Source organism: Chinchilla lanigera, unplaced genomic scaffold (assembly GCF_000276665.1).
Source record: "Chinchilla lanigera isolate Chin_1 unplaced genomic scaffold, ChiLan1.0 scaffold00142, whole genome shotgun sequence".
Classification (NCBI taxonomy): Eukaryota; Metazoa; Chordata; class Mammalia; order Rodentia; family Chinchillidae; genus Chinchilla; species Chinchilla lanigera.
This window is the reverse complement of record NW_004955543.1, coordinates 546,709-568,357: the sequence shown is the minus strand read 5'-3', so window position 1 is coordinate 568,357 and position 21,649 is coordinate 546,709. Positions and strand designations below refer to the sequence as shown.

General features: G+C 49.7%; 1 protein-coding gene and 1 pseudogene across 3 annotated transcripts; one reads left to right on the top strand and one right to left on the bottom strand.

Moving 5' to 3' along the window:
• Positions 1–3,980: 3,980 nt before the first annotated feature.
• On the bottom strand, positions 3,981–4,876 carry LOC102023295 (annotated as a pseudogene).
• A 2,408-nt stretch (positions 4,877–7,284) lies between these two features.
• Positions 7,285–21,321, top strand: Tfe3 (transcription factor binding to IGHM enhancer 3). 3 transcript variants are annotated; one of them, XM_005411307.1, is made up of 10 exons: positions 7,285–7,665; positions 10,079–10,192; positions 11,155–11,458; positions 12,757–13,002; positions 13,141–13,245; positions 15,762–15,879; positions 17,062–17,118; positions 17,294–17,369; positions 18,731–18,878; positions 19,433–21,321. In XM_005411307.1, the coding sequence occupies exons 1-10, from the start codon at positions 7,550–7,552 to the stop codon at positions 19,874–19,876; spliced, it is 1,728 nt and encodes a 575-aa protein (XP_005411364.1). In that variant the 5' UTR covers positions 7,285–7,549; the 3' UTR covers positions 19,877–21,321. The 3 variants fall into 3 exon arrangements, with proteins under 3 accessions (XP_005411364.1, XP_005411366.1, XP_005411367.1); XM_005411309.2 differs by lacking the exon at positions 7,285–7,665 and adding an exon at positions 8,471–8,560 and having other exon boundaries at positions 11,220–11,458; XM_005411310.2 differs by lacking the exon at positions 7,285–7,665 and adding an exon at positions 8,471–8,560.
• Positions 21,322–21,649: the final 328 nt, after the last annotated feature.

Below are 21,649 nucleotides of genomic sequence, written 5' to 3'. Positions count from 1 at the left end.
CAACGATCCTCCTGCCTCAGCCCCCCTAGTGCTGGGATTACAGGTGTGCGCCACCACACCTGGCACTGAGACCCTGTCTCCAAAAAAAAGGGAGAAAGTGGGTGTGGTGGTGCCTGCTTGTAATCCCAGCACTGAAGTTGGGGGAGGAGGTAGGAGAAACATGGGCTCGCGGCCAGTCTGGGCAATTTTGTGAAACCCTGTCTTGAAATTTAATGAAGGAAGAGATGTAACTCAGCGGTAGAGTGGACCTGGACTCAATTTCCAGTATTACAAAAAAAAAAAAAAAGAAAATCCTTAATCACGTCTGCAAAGTACTTCTATCTGTCTCTCCCTCAACCCCAATATAACATTCATGGTTTCCAGGGATCAGAATGAGGGCGTCTTTGGTGCGTGCGTGGGGTGTATTAGTCAGCCTATCATGACAGTTAACAGCTCTACTCCTTAAAGTACCTTAGAACTCTGTCCCTAAACGCCTACTATTTTCCCAGTCTCTCAATTGCACCCCAAACCATCTTCTAACCTCACAACCATTTTCCCAATCCACCCTCAGTCATCGTCCACCTGCACTCTCAAACTATCCTTTCGCAGCCCCACATCTCCAAAGAGCTTTATTCCTATTCATTTGAACTGTCCTGTAGAAGACCTCAACTTCCCACCGCTGCCCTCAATTACTCTTTCTGTCGGTCCCTACATACCTTGGATTTTACCATCCAAGCATCCTCCTTCCACCCTGAAGTTGTCTCCTGGTGCAATTCCGCTTGCATCCACAGGCAGAAGGGAGATGGGGTGCTGAGAAAGTTGAGAGTGAGAGGTTAAAGGTTAAAGTGAGATAGATGGGAGGGAAGGCACATTGTGCAAGGTTGCCTCTTGGAAGCAACTGTCATGGAAACGTTTGAGAAATGTGGACAAAAAAAAAAAAAAGAGAAATGTGGACGAAACTGGTGTTTGTAAGATTGGGAGGGTGTAACAGGTTAATTAATCAGTGGGTCTAACGCTGTAAATATTTGTTCCCTTCTGTCGCAAGTCTTTTCACTGTTTCATCCTTTATATACTGTAGTGTGTGTGTGTGTGTGTGTGTGTGTGTGTGTGTGTGTGTGTGTGATGCCAGCGATGGAACCCAAGGGTTTTTGTATTTTGTTTTTTGATTTTTTTTGTCTTTTTGAGACAGGGTCTCTTTATGCAGTTCAGGCTGACCTTCAGCGCACTTTGTAGCCCAGGTTGGTCTCGAACTCACAACGATCCTCCTGCCTCAGCCTTCCGAGTGCTGGGATTACAGGCATGCACCACCACACCCTGCAGAACCCAAGGGTTTGTGTTTGCTGGGCAAGTCCTCTATCTCTGAGCTACATACTCAGTTCAGATTGTAGTTTTTGGGTATGGCTTGGTTTTGTTTTGTTTTGTTTTGTTTTGTTTTTGTCTTTTTGAGGCAGGGTCTCACTATGCAGTTTAGGCTGGCCTTGAGCTCACTTTGTAGCCCAGGCTGGTCTTGAACTTGCGATGATCCTCTTGCCTCAGCCTCCTGAGTGCTGGGATTACAGGTGTGCACCACCATGCCTGGCAGGTTTGTTTTGGTTTGGTTTGGAGACAGTGTTTCAGTATGCTGCCCAAACTGCTCTCAATCTCCTGGACTCAAGCAATCTTCCTGCCTCATCTTCCTGAATAGCTGAGATTATTGGTGCACACCACCACACAGGGACTCAAACTATAATTTTGTACTTTAGTGTTGAATAGAGAAGTTGTGGGACCTGGGGGCAGGGAGCACCTGCATTCAAATTGTAGGCTCATTGAGGTGGGGTGACCATAAGCGTGACTTTAACTTGCTGTACCTTTTCCTGATCTGTAAGCTGAAATAATAACTATAACCCTCATCAGAGGTTTGTTGTATGGATGAAAATGCCTTTGTGCAGGTAAAGTGCCAAGGATGGGTAAATGTTCGTTATTGCTACTTTTCTTTCTATCATTGTTTTTTTTGTCTTTCTGAGACAGGGTCTCACTACACAATTCAGGCTGGCCCTGAGCTCACTTTGTAGCCCAGGCTGGTCTTGAACTCACAACGATCCTCCTACCTCAGCCTCCCTAGTACTGGGATTACAGGGGTGCGCCACCACACCCAGCTCTTTCTATCTTTTGCTTTGTGTATCTTGCTACTGTTTTTTGCCCAAAGCTTTAGACATGTTCTTTTTTTCTTTGTTTTTGTTTTTTGAGACAGGGTCTCTCTATGTAGTTCAGGCTGCCTTTGACTCACCATGTAGCCCAGTTGACCCTGAACGACCAGTAATCCTCTGCCTCAGCCTACTTAGAGCTGAGGTTCTAGATGTGTGCCACCATGCCCAGCCTGCCTGACACATTTTTTTTGAGACAGGTTCTCATTGTGTAGTTCAGAGTGGCCTTGAACTCACTATGTAGCCTAGGCTGGCCTCAAATTTTCAGTGATCCTTCTGTCTCAGCTTCCCAAGTGCTGGCATTAGAGGTGTGCACCACTGTACCCAGCCACCTTACACATTTCTTCAAAAATATTTTGTTTGAATATTTTTATAGTTTGATGGTTTTGCTTTTTATGTTTGGACAATCCTCCTGCCTCAGCCTCTAGAGTGCTGGGATTACAGGAATGTACCACCACGCCCAGCTGCCATCATCTTCTTGATGTCATCCTTGCTCGGGCTCCAGGTCTCAGCCTTTCATCAATCCAGAATTAGTTTTTCTGAATGGTGTGCATTAGAAATCTCATTCTAATTGGGCATGGTGGCCTATATCAATACAGTAGCTCTAGGTACTGGGAAAGCAGAGGTGAGAAGATTGCTTAAGCCCAGGAGTTTGAGGACAGCCCGGGCAACAGTAAGTCCTTGTCTCAGAAAAAAATCAAATCCCTTCCTCCAAAAGAGTCATTTCTCCCGAGCCATTTTAGTGAATAGTCTGTTTCTCTCCCAGTGACTCAAAATATTGCTTACTAATTCACATAAATATCCAAGTCAACTTTTTGGTTGTTTTGGAAGTGGGGACAGAACCCAGGACCTTTTACAGGCTAAGCATGTGCACTGAGTTACACCCACAGTTGCAGGTTAGCGTTTTGATTTTGTTTCCCATTGATCTAGGTGAGTTTTTGTTTTTTTATTTTCAGTAGTAGGGACTGAGCTCAGGGCCTTCACAATGAACTACATCTCCACCCCTTTTTCATGTTTTATTTTCATACCATCTCACTAAGTAAGTATGTTGCCCAGGATAGACTTCAGTTTTCAATCCTCCTGCCTCAGCTTCCCAGAATACTGGGATTGCAAATGTGGGCCACCATGCCCGGTTCTAGTTTTCTTTTGTATTCCCTTATCAGGTTCCATGACTAAGGCTTTGTAATATATTTTGAATCTGCTAAGACTGCATCTTCCACCTTCTTCTTTATTCAATTTTTAATTTTTATTAATACATATTTGCATTATATTCCTTGTGGGCAGTTGGTACATATACATATCATATCTCAGTACTTTTTTCCCCTTCCCATCCACCCCGATTTTTTGCATCAGATTCATTTATTTATCTTATGTCTTTATAAAGTTAATCATCATACATAGAGATTAACATCCAAACTAATACAGTAAAAAACATATAAAAGAGAGAAGACAATTATACTAAATCAGGTTATGTATTTAATTTTCATTTTATTAAATTTTATTTTATTTTGGTACTAGGAATTGAACTCAGGACCTTGTGCTTGCCAGGCAGGCGCTGTGCCGCTGAGCTATATCTCCAGCCCCAGGTTAGGTATTTAGATACCTTGTCCATGCTGGATTACAATAATTTTTTCTCTCTTTATCTTATTATCTGTCTTTTATTTTACACATTATCTATATATTGATTTCTCATACAAAAGAAGCTATGTAATATTTAAATTGTGTGTCTGATTAACATCATGGTCTCAAGGTGCATCTGTTTTTCTACAAATGACTCAAGTGTCTCCTTTTTTTTTTTTTTTTTTTACATAAGCGACTTCATTTGTAAAAAGCCAAGGGGTCCCTGGGATGACAGGACAGGCAGACTGGGTTCTCCCGGCCAGGGGCATTTGGGCAGATGCGCTTGCTGGGGGGCGGGGGGGGGATGCCTCCGAGTCCTCTGTGTCACCTTGGGCTGCCTCAGGGACTGGTGGCACTGGATCAAAGATGGGGTAAACGTCAGGGGCCTCAGCTTCCAGCAATTGTGGAACAGGCTCCGCCTTGGTCAGTAATGGAGGTTCATCAGTCCCGCCTGCAGGCATGACCTTGGGTTTTCTCTCTTGGCCCAGCAGAGGGGGCTGAGCCTCCTTGGTGACCCCTTCTGGGGGTCCAGCAGGTGACACAGGACAGCTGGGCTGGGGGGTGCCCTCAGGGCTGGGCTCAGTGCCCTTTTGCAGGGAGCCTTTGGAATGGAAACTCTGGTTGCTGTTCTCATCATTGTGGTCCAGCATGATGAGAGGGCCACCTGCTCGGGAACTGGTGCCCCTGCCCTGTGCTCTTGGCCACAGGATCTCTCTGCTCTGGCACCTGCCCGACATCGCGCCCCCTCCTGGGGGTCTACCATGGGCACCCACTTGAAGATACAAAGGGGAATGTTGCCCATGGTCACCCAGTGCTTCTCCCATCATCAGACATTCTCAATGGTGGCAGTCACCTTCTTTTTCTTCTTCTTTTTTTTTGTCTTTTTGAGACAGGGTCTCGCTATGCAGTTCAGACTGGCCTTGAGCTCACTTTGTAGCCCAGGCTGGCCTCAAACTTGCAACGACCCTCCTGCCTCAGCCTCCCCAGTGCTGGGATTACAGGTGTGTGCCACCACACCCAGGTGCCATCACCTTCTTGATGTCGTCTGTGGCCCATCTCTGGGAGGTCTCATTCTGCACAGTATGGCAGGCCATGGTGGCAACATTTTCTTTATCCATTCATCTGCTGATGGACATACAGGCTGTTTCTGAGATTTAGCTATGATGAATTGTGCTGCTAGAAAATGGGGTATGCGTACATCACTGTGGCATGTCTTTAAATTTTTGTGGAAGATACCTAGAAGGGGAATAGCTAGGTTAAATGGAATTTGCAGTTGTAGTTTTTTGGGGACTATCCATACTGATTTCCACAGTGGTGTACCAGTTTACACTCCCACCAAGAATGAAGAAGGGTTTCTCCCTACCCCCGACTCCTGAAGCCTGACCAGCATTTGTTATTGTCTGATTTCTTAATGATAGCTATTCATTTTTTTTGTCTTTTTGAGACAGGGTCTCGCTATGCAGTTGAGGCTGGCCTTCAACTCGCAGCAACCCTCCAGCCTCAGCCTCCTAAGTGCCACTACAAACCTGTGCCACCATGCCTGGCTTGATAATAGCCATTCTTTCTGGAGTGAGATGGCATCTCAGTGTTATTTTAATTTGCATTTCTGTAATGGTCATCAATGCTGAACATTTTTTTCATGTATTTATTGGCCATTTCTATTCATCTGAGAACTGTCGATTTCAGATGCACATTTTTTTTCGTTTTTGCTTTTTTGAGACAGGGTCTCACTGTATAGTTCAAGCTGGTTTTTAACTCATTATGTAGCCCAGGCTGGCCTCTAACTTGTGACGATTCCTCTGCCTCAGCCTCCTGAGTGCTGGGATCATAGGGGTACACCACCATGCCCATATATAATTAACAGGATGAAATATTTTAAGAGATCCTTTATTAGCAAATGGGGTTAGCCAAAAACAGTGTAAATTTATCTCAATTAGACTAGATTATTAGAGTGGCTTTTTAAAAGTCCTTTACAGAGGAATTCTATCTAATAAATATAGCAGAAAGATGTTGAAATACAAAATCACACTCTTACAACCTCTGACGAAATGGCAGATTGTGGCAAAGATCATCATCAGGGGGTACTGTTAACAGGTAGCTCCTCCTAAAAGTGTCTCATGAACTAAACATCACCGGGTGCTGGGTTGCTCCCCCTTCCCTCTGGAGTTAGAGTCCAAGTTCTGCTTGTCTCAAACAAAGCATGGAATAAGATGAGCAAAAAGCAGTAGCCAAGTTTATTTGAGAAAGTAAAAGTGAAGAGGGAGGGAGAGACTGGCTCTGCAGACCAAGCTTGGACCAAGTAACAGGAGAAAGAGCACTAAGAGGGTTTTTGAGATAGAGCTTCACTATGCAATTGAGGCTGGCCTTGAACTCACTTTGTAGCCCAGGCTGGCCTTGAAGTTGCATCAATTCTCCTGCCTCAGCCTCCCCAGTGCTGGGATTACAGGCGTGTGCTGCCATGCCTGGCCCTTTTTTTATTAAATTTATTGGTACATTTTAGGTACACATAATGATCACATTCATCATAGAGAATTTGTACCTGTACATGATACAACTTGACTTTTTCCCCATTCCCCTACCCTCTCTTTAACCCCCTTTCCCCTCCTTATTTAAAAATGTACTGATTTTTAAAAATTACTTTGGGGAAGACCTGTCATGTTAATTTTGTAAAGGGTCCTCCATTCTATGAGATTGTGTTTATGCAGGAATGTGTATGTTTACCAAACCTGGGTAGTAAGTGTTCCAATACCAGAAAATACAAGCTCAGTGTTTCTGGAGGTCCCATGATGCCTGGATCTTGGACGTTGGGAAGGAGGGAGGAAAGCTGTGGATTCCAGTGTTTTGTCTTTTTGAGACAGGGTCTCGCTATGCAGTTCAGGCTGGCCTCGAATTCGCCACGATCCTCCTGCCTCAGCCTCCCGAGTACTGGGATTACAGGCGAGCGCCATCACGCCGGGCTTTGGACTGTGGGTACTGAAGGGCAGGGTTTATGGCCGAGATCTCCAGGAAACATAGCTGGTCCTTCCTCGTAGTTATGGATTCGGCTGACGAGGCACTGCTGGATCGAAGTTTTTTGACAAACTGTCTCGATCGTAGGTGTTAACGACTCTGGCCCGAGAGGGGGCGCGGTTTCGCAGCTAAAAGCTCAATTTGGAGACCCGCTGAGAGCCGATTGGCCATTGGTGCGCAGGCGCAGAGGGCTCAGGGAGCGGCTTAATATTATTATATTGGGGGAGAATAATTTGCGACGAGAGGGTGTGGCTCAGGGAGCACGCAAACGGAGAGGCGTGACTCAACAAATTACCCGTCGCTTATTTGCCTCTACCACCGAAGGCGTGCCCCCTTCTATGAATGAGGATGGGCTGAAGCAAGTGTTCGCTTGGCTCGAAGGCGAGATTTAGGGCGGAGCTTGAAATTTACTACCAGCGATTGGCTGACGCGATTAGGGGGCGTGGCTATGAGTTGCCCATCCCCCGTGTGGTCACTTCCTGTGGAGTTTCCCCAATCCGAGGAGGAGGGGCAAGAGGACGAGCGGGAGGAGGGCGGTCGTCCGGGGTTAGGTGTTGGGGGGTGTTGGTCCGTTCAGGGCAGGGGATGACTCACGGCCCATCCCATCTCCCCGACGCTGCCCGCCCGCGCAGAGCCTAGCTCCATGGCTTAGCATGGGAGGAGGCGGTGGCGAGTAGGGGGAGGGGGACTCTTATTTTGTTAGGGGGACCGGGCCGAGGCCCGACCGGCCTGGCAGGGCTCGCCCGGGGCCGGGCGTCATGTCTCATGAAGCTGAGCCAGCTCGGGACGGCGTAGAGCCCAGCGCTGAGGGCCCTCGAGCAGTGTTCGTGCTGTTGGAGGAACACAGGTCGGCGGACTCGGCCCAGCTGCTCAGGTGCGGGGCGCTTGGTGCTGGGAGTGCTAATTGGGATTCCCAGGACCTCATCTAGTTGTATGGGGGGCTCCAGACTGGGATTGGAGGCCCTTGGCCTAGGCTTGGAGGACGTCGGGCGCCTGTCTTGGGGGGGCACCTAAGGAGTCCGGTGGTGGCCTGCCTGGACTGAGGCTTAAAGGAGTCATGGGAGTGCATTAAAGGGGGGCAGGGTCAGATTTGGGGGACCAGACTGAGTCTGGAGGGGCAGATTCTGGAGTATCCAAAAACTGGTCTCAGGTCGCTGAATTTGGGGGACTGATTAGAGGCTGAATTTGGAGTCCTCGAGTCGCGCACGAGAGGAGTGAATTTAAGGGGCACTGTCAAGTGAGGCACTGATTCTAATAAAATTCTAGGGTCCTAGGGGATAGGTGCTGTTCTGAGAGCTCAATGACTCCAGGTGGTGGTTGCTGTTTGGAGACACGATGAAGCTGGGGGGATTTGGGGGTGTCTCAGATTTGCCCTGTAGGGCAGCTTTCCGAGTGTGTAAGTGAGCGAAAGAATCCACATTCAACAAGACTTGGCCAGAATAATCCCACCCCCGCCCCTCCCCCGGGGGCACAGGTCCGAGCCTTCCCACACCTGCAGGGGCTTCAATGGGACGTCGCTAGAGGGCGGAGAAAGTGCATAGCGAGCCTGTTTCCTCTCCGGTCAGGAAAGGCCTCAGACCATATTTAGGAACACAGAGGAGGGTCTTGTTCCAGCCGCTACTCAGCCTTTGCCAGCCGTGCCTGACCCCTCCCCGCACATACCCACTTGTTTTTATCCGGCCCTCCCACTTAGCCTCAGAGTTCCTGGGTGGAATCTCGAGTCTGTCCCTAGAGCTGGAGCGAGTATGGGTGGCACCATCCCCACCTGGGTGAGTTTCCCTCCCTCATTTCCGTCAGCCCACTTTGGCGCTCCAGCCCTCCCTGTCGTGCCCCTGTCCACTACAGCGCCCATCTCTTGCACTTCGTGCACTAGGTGTGTGAGCACAGGTCTGGGCTTTGTCTCCTTCCTGCCTGGGATTGTGCTGAGCTCAGCGGCTCCCCCAAGCTTCCTCTTCCAACTTCCTGGGTGGTTTTAGGGCCCCATCTGAGGGTGAGGAGAGGAAGGAAGACAAATCCTTGGGGAGGGGAGAGGGTTCTTGTCAAGAGAAGTCAACTGTAATTTATCATTTCTAACCCTTTAAACTCAAAGATGCCTATTCATCCACGTGCAAGTGTTCCCTGGACACTAGGGCCCTGGGCCCGGGTATGAGGGCTGAGCAGGAGCCTCTCCACATGTCTGTTCACCATCTAATTCCTTCTAACAGTCTAGTCCTAGATCATCACGGTGGTGGGTACAGTACAAAGAAAGGGAGTGAATGTTTCTGCCTTCTTGTTTTTATGCCGGTAGCCCTTGGTATTGGGGATGTGTATGTTTTGATGTATCCAAAAAAGCAGGAGAGGGCTGGGCAAGTTCCTCCAGCTAAGAAAAGAATGCTCTTGGAAGGTAGATCATCCAACACAATCTTCTGTGTTGTAAATCCAGACTGTTGGAGCAAGGGGACTCTTTCATGTTTCCTTTTTTTTTTTTTTGAGACTGGGTCTCACTTTGTAGTTCAGGCTGGCCTTGAACTCACTACATAGCCCAGGCTAGTCTCAAACTTGCAGAGATCCTCCTGCCTCAGCCTCTTGAGTGCTGGAATCACAGATGTGCACAACCACACCTGGCTCACATTTCCATTTATATATATATATTGTTTGATTTTATTTGAGACAGGGTTTCTCTATGCAGTTCAGGCTGGCCTCAAACAGTGATCCTCGTGCCTCAGCCTCCCAAGTGCTGGAATTATAGGTCTGCACCACCATGCCCAGCTTTCCATTTTTATATTTGGGTGTGTATTGGTATCCCATGAACTCTGGCTGGGGCTGGAAAAAACTCACTTGCAGAGTGGTAGATCTTAGGTAAAGTGAATCATCAGCCCCTATCCTGTTCTCCTGTGGTATATCCAGTTTGTGTTACAAGGGGCTGTTGTGCTGAGAGACACCCCTACCTCCTGTGAGTGTGTGTGTAGGGGGGGAGGCGCACATTCAGCCAGGAAAACTGTAGGGAGTGTGGGGGCTGGGAGAGCTCTGTATGCAAAGCCGGGAATTATCATTCCTAAATTCTGTTTTCCTCAAGCCCAGGTTGTTGCTTGTGGTTGTTAGAGTGAGGGGGTTGGGGTTCAGGCAGTCTTATTATTCTGACTCTAAGGGGAGTAGGGGTCAAACAGCCTGGGAGAGGGAAAGAGGGAAGGGGTCAGGAGCAGATGTGAAACTCACAGCATGAAGGGTTGCCTTCGGTGTCTGGGCAAAGGAGGGACTAAGGCGCCCTACTATCACTGACTCCTGCCCCTCCCTCCCTTCCACCGCAGCCTGAACTCTCTGCTTCCGGAATCTGGGATTGTTGCTGACATTGAATTAGAAAACATCCTTGATCCGGACAGTTTCTACGAGCTCAAAAGCCAACCCCTACCCTTACGCTCCAGGTATGACTCGCCCATCTGGCACCCTTGCCAGTTTCTCAGCTCCTCCTCACTGATCCGCAGAGGGCCCCAGGGCCCACCCAACCCATTTTCAGCGGCCTGTATTTTCTAGCTGTTAAAGTGAGGGTCCGGAAGGAGCCAGCCGGACCTCCCCTGCCTTGCGCTCCTGCACACCCTCCTGCAACCCTCCGCTGTGCAAGTGTTCCTGCCGGCCAGGCCTGCTGAGACGCCCACCTCAGGTGGGCGGGGCCGTGCCCACAGCCTGGGCCCAGCTCCTCTCCCTGGCCAGAACCCACCCACTCTGAGCCTTTGAGGAACCCTTTCTGGTCTTTTGTTTCTCCCAGCTTGGAAGTCTGAATGTGCTGAGTCATCGGCCTGGGCTCCAGAGAGGGGAGGGGACCTGGAAGAGGGGCAGGAAGAGAGGATTGTGAAATCTCTGATTTTCAAGACTGCCCTGCTCTTGGGACCAGCGGCCCAGACAGGGAGGGAGGGGGCCCAGGGCTGCCCTTGTGGTCTGATGCCCACTCGCGAGGGCTGAGAACGTGTCTTACCTCAAGGTGGACCCAGGGGCGCTCTCTGCATGGTCTGCCATGGCCGCAGCCTCGGTTCTGCTTCCGCTCGCTTTTAACCAGGATGAAGCCCTCCTCACAGCCATCAACGGCATCTCCGCTTCCTAATGCACACAGGTTCACACCTGCACTCCTCCCTTAGGACTGAGTGCTCACGTTCGCCCACCAGACTGCAACCTCTGGGTACTGAGACTGGGTCTGGTCCCCGTGACGTCCTGTCACACTGTGGCCCCAGAGGGCTACAACCAGGCCTGGTCCTCGTGTCTCCCTGCCACACTGTGGCCTCTGAAGGCAGGGAACAGGCCTGGTTCCTCTGTCTGCTCCAACACGCTCTGCCCCTTAGGCTTGGGAAGAGACTCCTAGCTTACCTGTGGCCCCATATTTCCCATTCCACAGCCTCCCAATATCACTGCAGGCCACCCCAGCCACCCCAGCTACACTCTCTGCATCGTCTTCTGCAGGGGGCTCCAGGACCCCTGCCATGTCATCGTCATCTTCATCGAGGATCTTGCTGCGGCAGCAGCTCATGCGGGCCCAGGCACAAGAGCAGGAGAGGCGTGAGCGTCGGGAACAAGCTGCAGCTGCTCCCTTCCCCAGCCCTGCACCCGCCTCTCCTGCCATCTCTGTGGTTGGCGTTTCTGCTGGGGGCCACGCATTGAGCCGTCCACCACCTGCTCAGGTGCCGAGGGAGGTGCTCAAGGTAAGGTGAGGCCCAGAGGCCCTGAGAGTCACTGAAGGTGACTAAGGAGTGGTTCTGGAAGCTAGGGGTGGCCAGCATTCCTGGTAGCTCTGGGGCAAGGTCCAGGGGGTTCTTATGGAAGGTCGCTGAAGGTTTCAGTGGCTCGTGTTCAGGTCCCATATGTTTAGTGTTTCTGAGGTGTTCTTGTGTGTTTGTGAAGGTTTTCTGGGGTCACTAAGATGTCTTGGTGGACCATGGAGGTTCTTGAGTGCCCTAGGTGGCCCCAGGCTTTATGGGACAAGCCTCGTGTGTGTGTGAGAGAGAGACAGAGAGACAGAGACAGAGAGAGAGACAGAGAGAGATTATGAGTTCTTGAGTGGTCATAGGGTCTTGGGAAGCCATGTGTAGTTCTGAGGTATCTTCGGTGGTATCACAGACTAGGGTGGAATCTTGGGTCTGTGATAAGGGGCTCTACTGTGAAAGATTCTATCAAATGGGTGAATTTCAGGGGCTGTGAAGGATTTCTGAGAAAGAGAATTTGGGTCCATGAGCAGACTTACCAATATTTTTATATGTTTTTGCTAGGCATGGTAGTGCATATCTGTAATCTGAGCACTCTGGGGGCTGGGGCAGGAGGATTACCTGGGCAGCTAAGGGACTTAGCCAAGACCTTGTCTCAAACTAAACAAAAAATAAAAAGTGCTGGGGATATAACACAGTGTTCAGGCCCTGGGTTCAAGTCCTTAGTACTTCAAAAAATTATTTTTTTATTTTATTAGTATTATTTTGTAGGACTGGGGATCAAACCCAGGAGCATTCTACCACTGAGCTACATCCTCAGTCCCCCACTTTGTTGTTTTTTTTTTTTCCCTACTTCATTTTGAGACAAGATTTCACTTAATTTTTTTTGTTTTTTGTCTTTTTGAGACAGGGTCTTGCTCTGTAGTTCAGGCTGGCCTTGAGCTCACTTTGTAGCTCAGGCTGGTCTCGAACTCACGACGATCCTCCTGCCTCAGCCTCCAGAGTGCTGGGATTACAGGCGTGCATCACCACGCCCGGCTAAAGATTTCACTTAAATTGCCCAGGCAGGACTCAAATTTGCAGTCCTCCTGCCTCAGCCTCCCTTAGTTCTTTGATTGCAGGCGTGCATTACCATACCTAGTCACCAGTATTTTTGAGTGCTTTTCAAATTCTCGGCCCAGGCTGCCCACATGAATCTAGGAACAGATTGGATAGAAGGATGAGGCTGGAGCCTAGAGTCATGCCATTTACCCTTTTCTACCTTGTCCCCTCCTCTCCCCATCCCTCTTATCTCACAGGTGCAGACCCACCTGGAGAATCCAACACGCTACCACCTGCAGCAAGCACGCCGGCAGCAAGTGAAACAGTACCTGTCCACCACACTTGGGCCCAAGCTGGCTTCCCAGGCCCTCACTCCACCGCCTGGGCCCACAAGTGCCCAGCCACTGCCTGCTCCTGAGGCTGCCCATGCCACTGGCCCCACAGGCAGTGCTCCTAACAGCCCCATGGCATTGCTCACCATTGGGTCCAGCTCAGAGAAGGAGGTAGGAGGCTATAGACAACCCCCTCATGCCCTTGTTCCAATTTTTTTGCTGGGCAAGTGCTCTACCACTCAGCTACCTGCACCCCCAGCCTCCCCTTCTGGTTCTTCTTGCCCTGTACAATGTGTATTTCTTCCCTAGATTGATGATGTCATTGATGAGATCATCAGTCTGGAGTCCAGTTACAACGATGAGATGCTCAGCTATCTGCCTGGAGGCACCACAGGGCTGCAGCTCCCCAGCACGGTGAGGCCCGGAGATGGGAGGTTGGGCTGAAAACAAGGGCATCTTCTGTCACTAAGACTACACCCATGCTGGCTGTCTGAGACCCTAGCACTGACACAGGAGGGAAGCTGGGTGATGAGAGTGGAACATGCCATTGCCCTGCACTTTGTGCACTACCGCATTGAGAGGCGGCCTTTGCAGACTGATGTATGTGGGTAGGCAGTCGATGGAGGTGTGAGCTCATGTCAGAGTGCTCAGGCTTTGCTATGGGAAATGCATGCCAAGACATGGGCATCATATAACAACTGTCCCAACAGACAGGCCATTGGGCCATACCCAGACCATGTAGTGACAGAGACATACAAAAGGCTCAAAACGTGATGTAGAGTATAACACATGGTTAAACTTGTGATTGAAATGTAGCAAGTGTTTTGCATTGAACTAGGTCAAGAGATTAGATTCTTGAGGAAAGTAGATAAAACTTTCTAGAGAAAGAAATGTACCATTGTAAAAAAACAAAAAACAAAAAAAAAGAAAGAAAGAAATGTACCACTGTAACTTTTTTTTTTGAGACAGGCTCTCGCTATGTAGTCCAGGCTGGCCTTGAACTCGATGTGTAGCCCAGGCTGGTCTCAAACTTGGGGCAATCCTCCTTCCTCAGTTTCCCAAGTGCTGGGATTATAGTGTGTGCCATTGTAACATTCTGATTCTGGAATATTCTAAGAATCTTACAACTTGCTTTGGAATACATCAGTAGTTATAGCTTTGCTTTTCTTCCCCCTTTTCAGGAGGATTGAAGCAGGCATGGTGGTACACATCTGTAATCCTTGCTACTCCAGAGGCTAAGGCAGGAGGATTGCAAGTTCAAGGGAGGCCAGCCTGAGAAATTTAAGAGCCTATGTCAAAACAAAAAGGGCTGGAGCTAGGTGTGATGGCACATGTCTATAATGCCAGCACTCTGGGAGGTTGAGACAGGAAGATGGCAAGGAGTTTTTTTGTTTGTTTTTTGGTTTTGGTCTTTGTTTTGGTTTTCTGAGACAGGGTCTCACTATGTAGTTCAGGCTAGCCTTGAACTCACTGGGTAGCCCAGACTAACCTTAAATTCACAGTGATCCCCTTGCCTCAGCTTCCCAAGTGCTGAACCATAAGCATGTACCAACATGGCCAGCAAGAATGGCAAGTTTGAGGCTATCCCAGGCAATTTAGGGACTTAGTGAGATCCTGTCTCAAAAGTTAGGAAGTGAAAAAAAAGGCTGGGGTATAGCTTAGTGCAAAGGCCCTGGGTTCAGTCCCCAGTACTACCAAAAAAACCCCAAAAAAACAGTACCAGTTTGGGGCTGGGGATGTAACTGAGTGGTACAGTGCTTACCTAGCATCACAGCACTACAAAAACAAAAATAAACAAACAATGATGCCAGCAGGATTTTCTTTTGGAGTCTGCAAATAGGAGCAGGTTTGAAGACAGAAACTCACTGAGAGGTGGGACTTGGGTATACTTACATATTAGTGTGTTGTGCTAGAATATGGCCAGGATAGTGTGAAGCAGAGGAAAACACTTAAGCCAACATGAAAGGACAGCTAATCGTTAAATAGTTCAACAAGACATCCTGAGAGATCAGAATGTGCAGGAAGGTACTGGAGTCAGGATCATGGTATGTGGCGGCAGGAGACCAGCTTCATGTGGTGGTAGGATTCAATCACCGTGAAGGACTGGAGATTAGGTTAGAAATCTCTAGAAGGCCAGATTTTGGATGGAATGTTGCCATGACAATTTACCAAGGTCTGAGAAGATTGCTTTGGAGTATTCCAAGAATGTTGGATCTGAATATTGTGCTGGGAGGAGCTAAATAGACTGGAATGTCACATCAGAGGCGACAGAGACCTGAGAGCAGTGGTCTTCCAGCATTTCTCCTCAGAGCCATCCCTGGGGTTTAGGAGTGGGGCTTTGGAGGCCACGAAGAGATCTGAGGAGCCGGATGGGGCTGCTGCGCATGTGAGGCAGGCTTAGATCCCCAGGCCAGGAAGGGAAGGTCCACTTTGCTGTGCCCCCCATTGGGCTGTCACCTGAAATTGCCTTTAAAGGAGAAGGAGCTGGGTGTAGTGGCACATGCCTATAATCCCAGCAGTCCGGGAACCTGAAGCGGGAGGATCAAAAGCTTGAACCCAGCCTGAACAATTTGACTTTCTAGACCCTGTCTCAAAATTTTAAAAAACAAAACCCAATCTGTAATCCCAGGACTTAGAAGGCTGATGCAAGAAGATCACAGTGGATTGAAAGCCAGCCTGAACTACATAGCAAGATCCTGTCTCAAAAAAAGTAAATTTTATAAAAAGGACTGGGAATACAGCTTAGTGTGAAGGCTCTGTGTTCAATCCCCAGTACTGCGAAAAGGAAAGGTTCCTAGGAATTACACATTCTTTGTGTCAGAGGGCCCCAATTTTGGAGGGTGTGTGGAGGGTCAGGAGCCTGGTTCTGAAGAGAGACTAAGCCTAGGACCTGTTCCCAACCGTTGTTTCTGTGCCCTCACTGCCCCCAGCTGCCTGTGTCAGGGAACCTGCTTGATGTGTACAGTAGTCAGGGTGTGGCCACATCAGCCATCACTGTCAGCAACTCCTGCCCAGCCGAGCTGCCCAACATCAAACGGGAAATCTCTGGTAAGTGCTAGGGTCTTGATTCCATGCCCGCACCCTGTATCTTTGGCTGAGCCCTATGCCTGCCAGGTCAGGGGATGGACCTGATTCTGGGGGAAGGGGTTTGAGCATTTTAGAAACGGGCTGGGCAGCTGGGCATGGTGGCACACACCTGTAATCCCAGCACTCGGGAGGCAGAGGCAGAAGGATCCTTGTGAGTCTGAGGCCAGCCTGGGCTACATAGTGAGTTCAAGGCCAGCCTGAACTGCATAGTAATAGCCTGTCTGGAAAAAAAAACAAAGAAATGGGCTGGGGTGTAACTCAATGGTAGAGCACCTGCTTAGCTTGTTCAAAGCCCTGGATTTGACCCCTAGCATTGCAAACAAAGAAAAAGGAACAAGCAGTTCCCCTATTTATCCATATGGCTCAATGGCTTCACAAATAGTTAGAAGGATAGACAAGGCATTTTTTTTTTAAAGTCACTTCTAGCCAAGTGTGGCAGTACATATCTGTATTCTCAGCACTTTGAGGCTGAAGAAGGAGGATTGCAAGTTCAAGACCAACATAGCTCAGTGCAAAGGCCTTGTGTTCGATCTCTATCTAGTACTACAGTAATAATATTAATAATAATAATTAAATTTAAAAGCTACTTTGAGCCCGGCACAGTGATGCACACCTGTAATCCCGGCTACTTGAGAGGCTGAGGCAGGAAGATCACTTAAGCCCAAGGATTCAGGGCCGGTCTAAGCAGCACAGCAACATCCCATTTCTTTAAAAAACCAAAAACAAAAACAAAACAACTTTAGGAGGTGGAGGCAGGAGGATCACAAGTTGAGGCCCAGCCTGGGCAACTTAGTGACTTAGTGAGACCCTGTCTCAAAATTAAAAAAGGGAGCTGGGCGTGGTGGCACACACCTATAATCCCAGCACTCGGGAGGCTGAGGCAGGAGAATTGTTGCAAGTTTGAGACCAGCCTGGGCTACAAAGTGAGCTCAAGGCCAGCCTGAACTGCATAGTGAGACCCTGTCTCAAAAAGACAAAAAAAAAAAAAAAATAAGAAAGACTGAAGATGCAGTGGGGAGGTCCTGGGTTCAATTCCCAGTTTTACCAAAAAAAAGAAAAACAGTTTGTCCCCTGCCCCTCCGCACATGCACCTACTCCCTCCTTCCTGTGTTACCAGCCCTGAACACCCCCACTTTCTTTCAGAAACCGAGGCTAAGGCCCTTTTGAAGGAAAGGCAGAAGAAAGACAATCACAACCTGAGTAAGCCCCAGCGCGCGTGCATTCACTCATGCATTGCCCAGCCATCCGTGCTCTCGTGTGTCCAGGTCTCCCTTCGTGGGGACCACCCTAACAGCCTACAGCACCCCAGTTTCTCTCTCCCTTCTTTGTCTATTGACAACTATTTCCTGCTCTGTTTCTCCCCTTGCCTTCAAAGTTGAGCGTCGCAGGCGATTCAACATTAACGATAGGATCAAGGAGCTTGGCACCCTCATCCCCAAGTCCAATGACCCGTGAGTCCGGGGCTGGGGTCGCAGACCAGTGGGAGGGGTGGGTGCCCTGTGCCACAGCAGCTGTTCCTCAGGCCCCCCAGGCCATCTCAACCAGGCAGCAGTTCTCTGGTCTTCCTCAGACCGAAAGGGGTTGCAGCCCCTCACCGTGTCCCTACCTCAGATTTTAAGTGTGTGATGTTACGGTTTGTGTGTCTCATCTGCTTTCACCTTTAGTATATGTGCTGCTGACGCGAGCACCCGTCTGCTTCCTATAGGACGTGTGCCTCTCATTTCCTATTTATTCTTTTGTTTGTTCCAGAGCTCTTCATGGAGCTTTGGCTTTGGGCCAGCTATCAGGCACGCCATTGAGGGTACTACAGGGAATAAAACAAAAGTCCCTTGACCTCATGAAACTGTTGCTTTAGTGGAGGCGGACCATAAACAAGATATATAAGTAAAATGTACGATGTCTGTTCTGAGTGTTATGGAGAAGAGTGAAGAACGGAAAAAAGACGGCTGTTGGAGAGGGTGACAGAGTAGGGTACAGAGGATGGGACAGGGCAGGCCTCACGGGACGAGGAAATATTTTAATAAAGAGCCCAAGTTTGGGGCTAGGAGTGCAGCTCAGTGGTAGAGCACTTGCTTAGCGTGTGTGACACCCTGGTGATTCCCTAGCACAGGGCATAGGGAGGAACCTAAGGAGGCCAACAGGGATCACACGGTGGTCTGGCAGAGTATTCTAGACAGGGCATAGCAAGTACAGGGGTGCTGAGATGGGAATGATTTTCTGTGTTATAAAACCAATATGTGGCCAGGCGTGGTGGCGCACGCCTGTAATCCCAGCACTCAGGAGGCTGAGGCAGGAGGATCGTTGTGAGTTGGAGACCAGCCTGGGCAACAAAGTGAGCTCCCGGCTAGGCTGAGCTGCATAGTGAGACCCTGTCTCAAGAAAGACAAAATAAAAATATGTGGTGGCATACACCTATAGTCCCAGCATTCATGAAGCTGAGGCAGGAGGATCACTGTGAGTTTGAGGGCAGCCTGAGCTACATGGTAAGTTTAAGGCCAGCCTAAACTGCATAGCAAGACCCCCATCTCAAAAAACCAAAAATGAATAAATAGAAGCAATATGAGACCAGTATGGCTGTAGTGAGATGAATCAGAGGGACATGGGTATCAGAAAAGGCAGAAGGGTCAGGTTTTGGGTGTGATGGTCACCAATGGAAGGTTCCAAGCACAAGGCTTTGCCTGATCCTTCCATACCCTTGGTGTACCCCTCAAGCACATGCTGGGGCGCTCCAGTCTGCCTTGTGCAATCCCCCCTCAGCTCCTGAGAGATTCCACATGCAGTCCTTCCATCTTTCCTCCCCTTGGTCCCACAGGGAGATGCGCTGGAACAAGGGTACCATCCTGAAGGCCTCTGTGGATTACATCCGAAAGTTGCAGAAGGAACAGCAGCGCTCCAAGGATCTGGAGATCCGGCAGAGATCTCTGGAGCAAGCCAACCGCAGTCTGCAGCTCCGGATTCAGGTCTGCAAGGAGGAGGTGGTAGCAGGGGTGACAGGGCCTCTTGGCATGCTTGGCATCTCCCAGCTTCCTAACTTATATGTGACAGTGATTATAAGCGATTGTCATAACTTTAATAATAATACCAGTAGCTATTAGTTGATGTACATAGTGTCTGTCTTGTGACAAGAGCTAACTTGTTTTATTCTTATAATACCCATACGTGTATTTTTAAGACTAGAGTCTCGCTGTGTAGTCCAGGCTGGCCTTGAACTCAACTATGTAGCTCAGGGTGACCTGGAACTCATGGTGCTCCTCCTGCCTCAGCTTCCCCAGTACTGGGATTATAGGCACCCACACCTGGCTCCTAACAACACCCATACTATTATTGTGCTCATTTCACAGGTTTGAGACTGAGGCTCAAAGAGTTTAAGTTACTTGCATAAAGTTCCAAAACTAGTGAGTGGCAGAAGCTGAACTGGAAGCTGTGTGATCTGTCCTGTTTAAGTGGTACCCTCCTCTGCCTCTGAGAGACTGTGAACCTGTCTTACTTTGTACCCATCCCTTACTTTTTGCAGGAGCTAGAATTGCAGGCCCAGATTCACGGTCTGCCAGTGCCTCCCACCCCAGGGCTACTCTCCATGGCCACAAGCTCGGCCTCCGACAGCCTCAAGCCGGAGCAGCTGGACGTTGAGGAGGAGGGCAGGCCAAGTACAGCAACGTTTCACGTAGCAGGGGGACCTGTCCAGAGTGCTCCTCAGCAGCAGCCCCCAGCACCGCCCTCGGATGCTCTTCTGGACCTGCACTTTCCCAGCGACCACCTGGGAGACCTGGGGGACCCTTTCCACCTGGGGCTGGAGGACATTCTAATGGAAGAGGAAGAGGGGGTGGTGGGAGGGTTGTCAGGGGGTGCCCTGTCCCCACTTCGGGCTGCCTCTGACCCCCTGTTGTCTTCAGTATCCCCGGCTGTCTCCAAGGCCAGCAGCCGCCGCAGCAGCTTCAGCATGGAGGAGGAGTCCTGATCAGGCCTCGCTTCTCCTCTGGGACTTCCCCCACCCGGGAAAGGAGGACCTGTGAGGATGAGGCTCCGCCTTTTCCCCCACCCTCCCGTGAAACTGCCCTGCCCAGGAATTCTGGGGGAAGAGATGCGATCAGGCCCGCCCAGTAATAGGCGAGAGGGAGGAGTCATGTGGCCCCGCCCCTTCCCCAAAGGAACAAGCCAGGCAGGTATTTCCGAGGGAAAAGGTAGGAGAAGCCTGTGAGATCAGTAAGGAAAGGAGACACAGGATGAGGTCTCACTTCTGTCACCTAAAGAACAGCCTAGCCAGGTCTCCTAGGAATAGATGTTTAGGGTGTTGCTCCATCCTTTCTTTGAGAACCATCTGTCCAGCCCATGCAGGCACTGGAAGAAGAATCTAGATCAGGGATGGTGAACCTTTTAGAGCTTTCAGTGATAACAAACAGCCTGCTGCAGCACATCTGCTATAGGTTCGCCACCACTGCTCTAGCTGTAGAGGTCCCACCCCTATGGATTTAAGCCTTGTCCCTTCCTGGTGTCCCTGGGAACCCAGTGCTGGCTTTCTGGGAATGGAGGCTCAGCCCCACCCATTCCCTACAGGAAAAGCCCAGCGCAGGAGTTTCAGGTGTGGAGGAAAGAGTAGGATCAGCCTACCCCCCACACACCCAGAGACCACCACCCTGCCTCTGGCCCTTAGCAGCATCCCATGTGAACATTCCACACTGCGGGGAGGAGCAGCACTGCGGCTCCCCGCCTTCACTCTGGACCAACCGACCTGACCCGACCCAGGACACCTCTGCACTGACCTTGCTGTCCCAGAGGGGACAGGTTGTGAACTGTGGATTGGCTTCCCAGACCTACATCTAGATTGAGAGTTAGGCCCCCATGCTTGGGCACACATCTGCCTGATTCCTTGAGGGGCAGTTTGGGGGCAGGGATGGGGGATTAGTGGAGATCCCTTCCAGGGTGCCCAAAACCAGTTAAACTTGCAGAATGGCACAAAAGGGATTCCCCAGCCTGGGAAAATAGAAGTTTTTTACAAGGCAGAGGTTTGGAGGAAAGGTTGCAAATACATGTTGTACCCCCCATTTGTTTATCTGATTTTTTTTTCCTTCCTGTACCGGGAATTAAACTCACGACCTTACCCTTACTAGGCAGTCGCTGTGCCGCTGAGCTAAATCCCCAGCCCTTATCTGATTTTTTTATTGGTTTCCGTCTACTCAGAAGCTAGGTCACCCGGAAACTGGCCCTCACCTCCATTTGGAGGACCCCCCCCATTTCAGAGTTCTCAAGAGACACTCCCCACCCCTTCTCACCCCTCATACCACCTACATGCAAGGTCATCAGCTTTGGTTTGCTGGGGCCAGGCCCCGAGGAGGGTATACTGAGGGGGCTATAGATTTGTGATTAAAATAAATGCTAGGCGTGTTTGATGCGCTTTTAACTTTGGCAGAGTCTCCTGTCTTGTTTGTTATTTTTGAGACAGGGTCTCACTGTAGTCCAAGCTGTCCTCCAACTAGCAATCTTTCTGCCTCAGCCTCCCTGGTGTCGAGGGATAAAAGTCTGTGAGGAACCTATTGGAGAGGGATGAATGAGGAAATTTGTATCTGAAGAGGGCCTGGAAGAAAACCAACTGCAAGCAGAAGTAATCAGTCCTCCAGAGGACCTGCCAGACAGTGGTCTCACAGTTGAAGTTATTTCACCTGACATTCCAGAGGAACATTGGTCAGAAAGTGATGCTGGATGTGGTGACTCATGCCTATAATCCCAACACTCA

What these genes read in the sequence shown, in the direction of transcription:
- Tfe3 (XM_005411307.1), top strand. Translation starts at nt 7,550, where the DNA reads ATGTCTCATGAAGCTGAGCCAGCTCGGGACGGCGTAGAGCCCAGCGCT. An exon ending in CCCCTACCCTTACGCTCCAG is followed by an intron (nt 10,193 to 11,154) that starts GTATGACTCGCC and finishes CCCATTCCACAG; the next exon opens with CCTCCCAATATCACTGCAGG. An exon ending in GAAAGACAATCACAACCTGA is followed by an intron (nt 17,119 to 17,293) that starts GTAAGCCCCAGC and finishes TTGCCTTCAAAG; the next exon opens with TTGAGCGTCGCAGGCGATTC.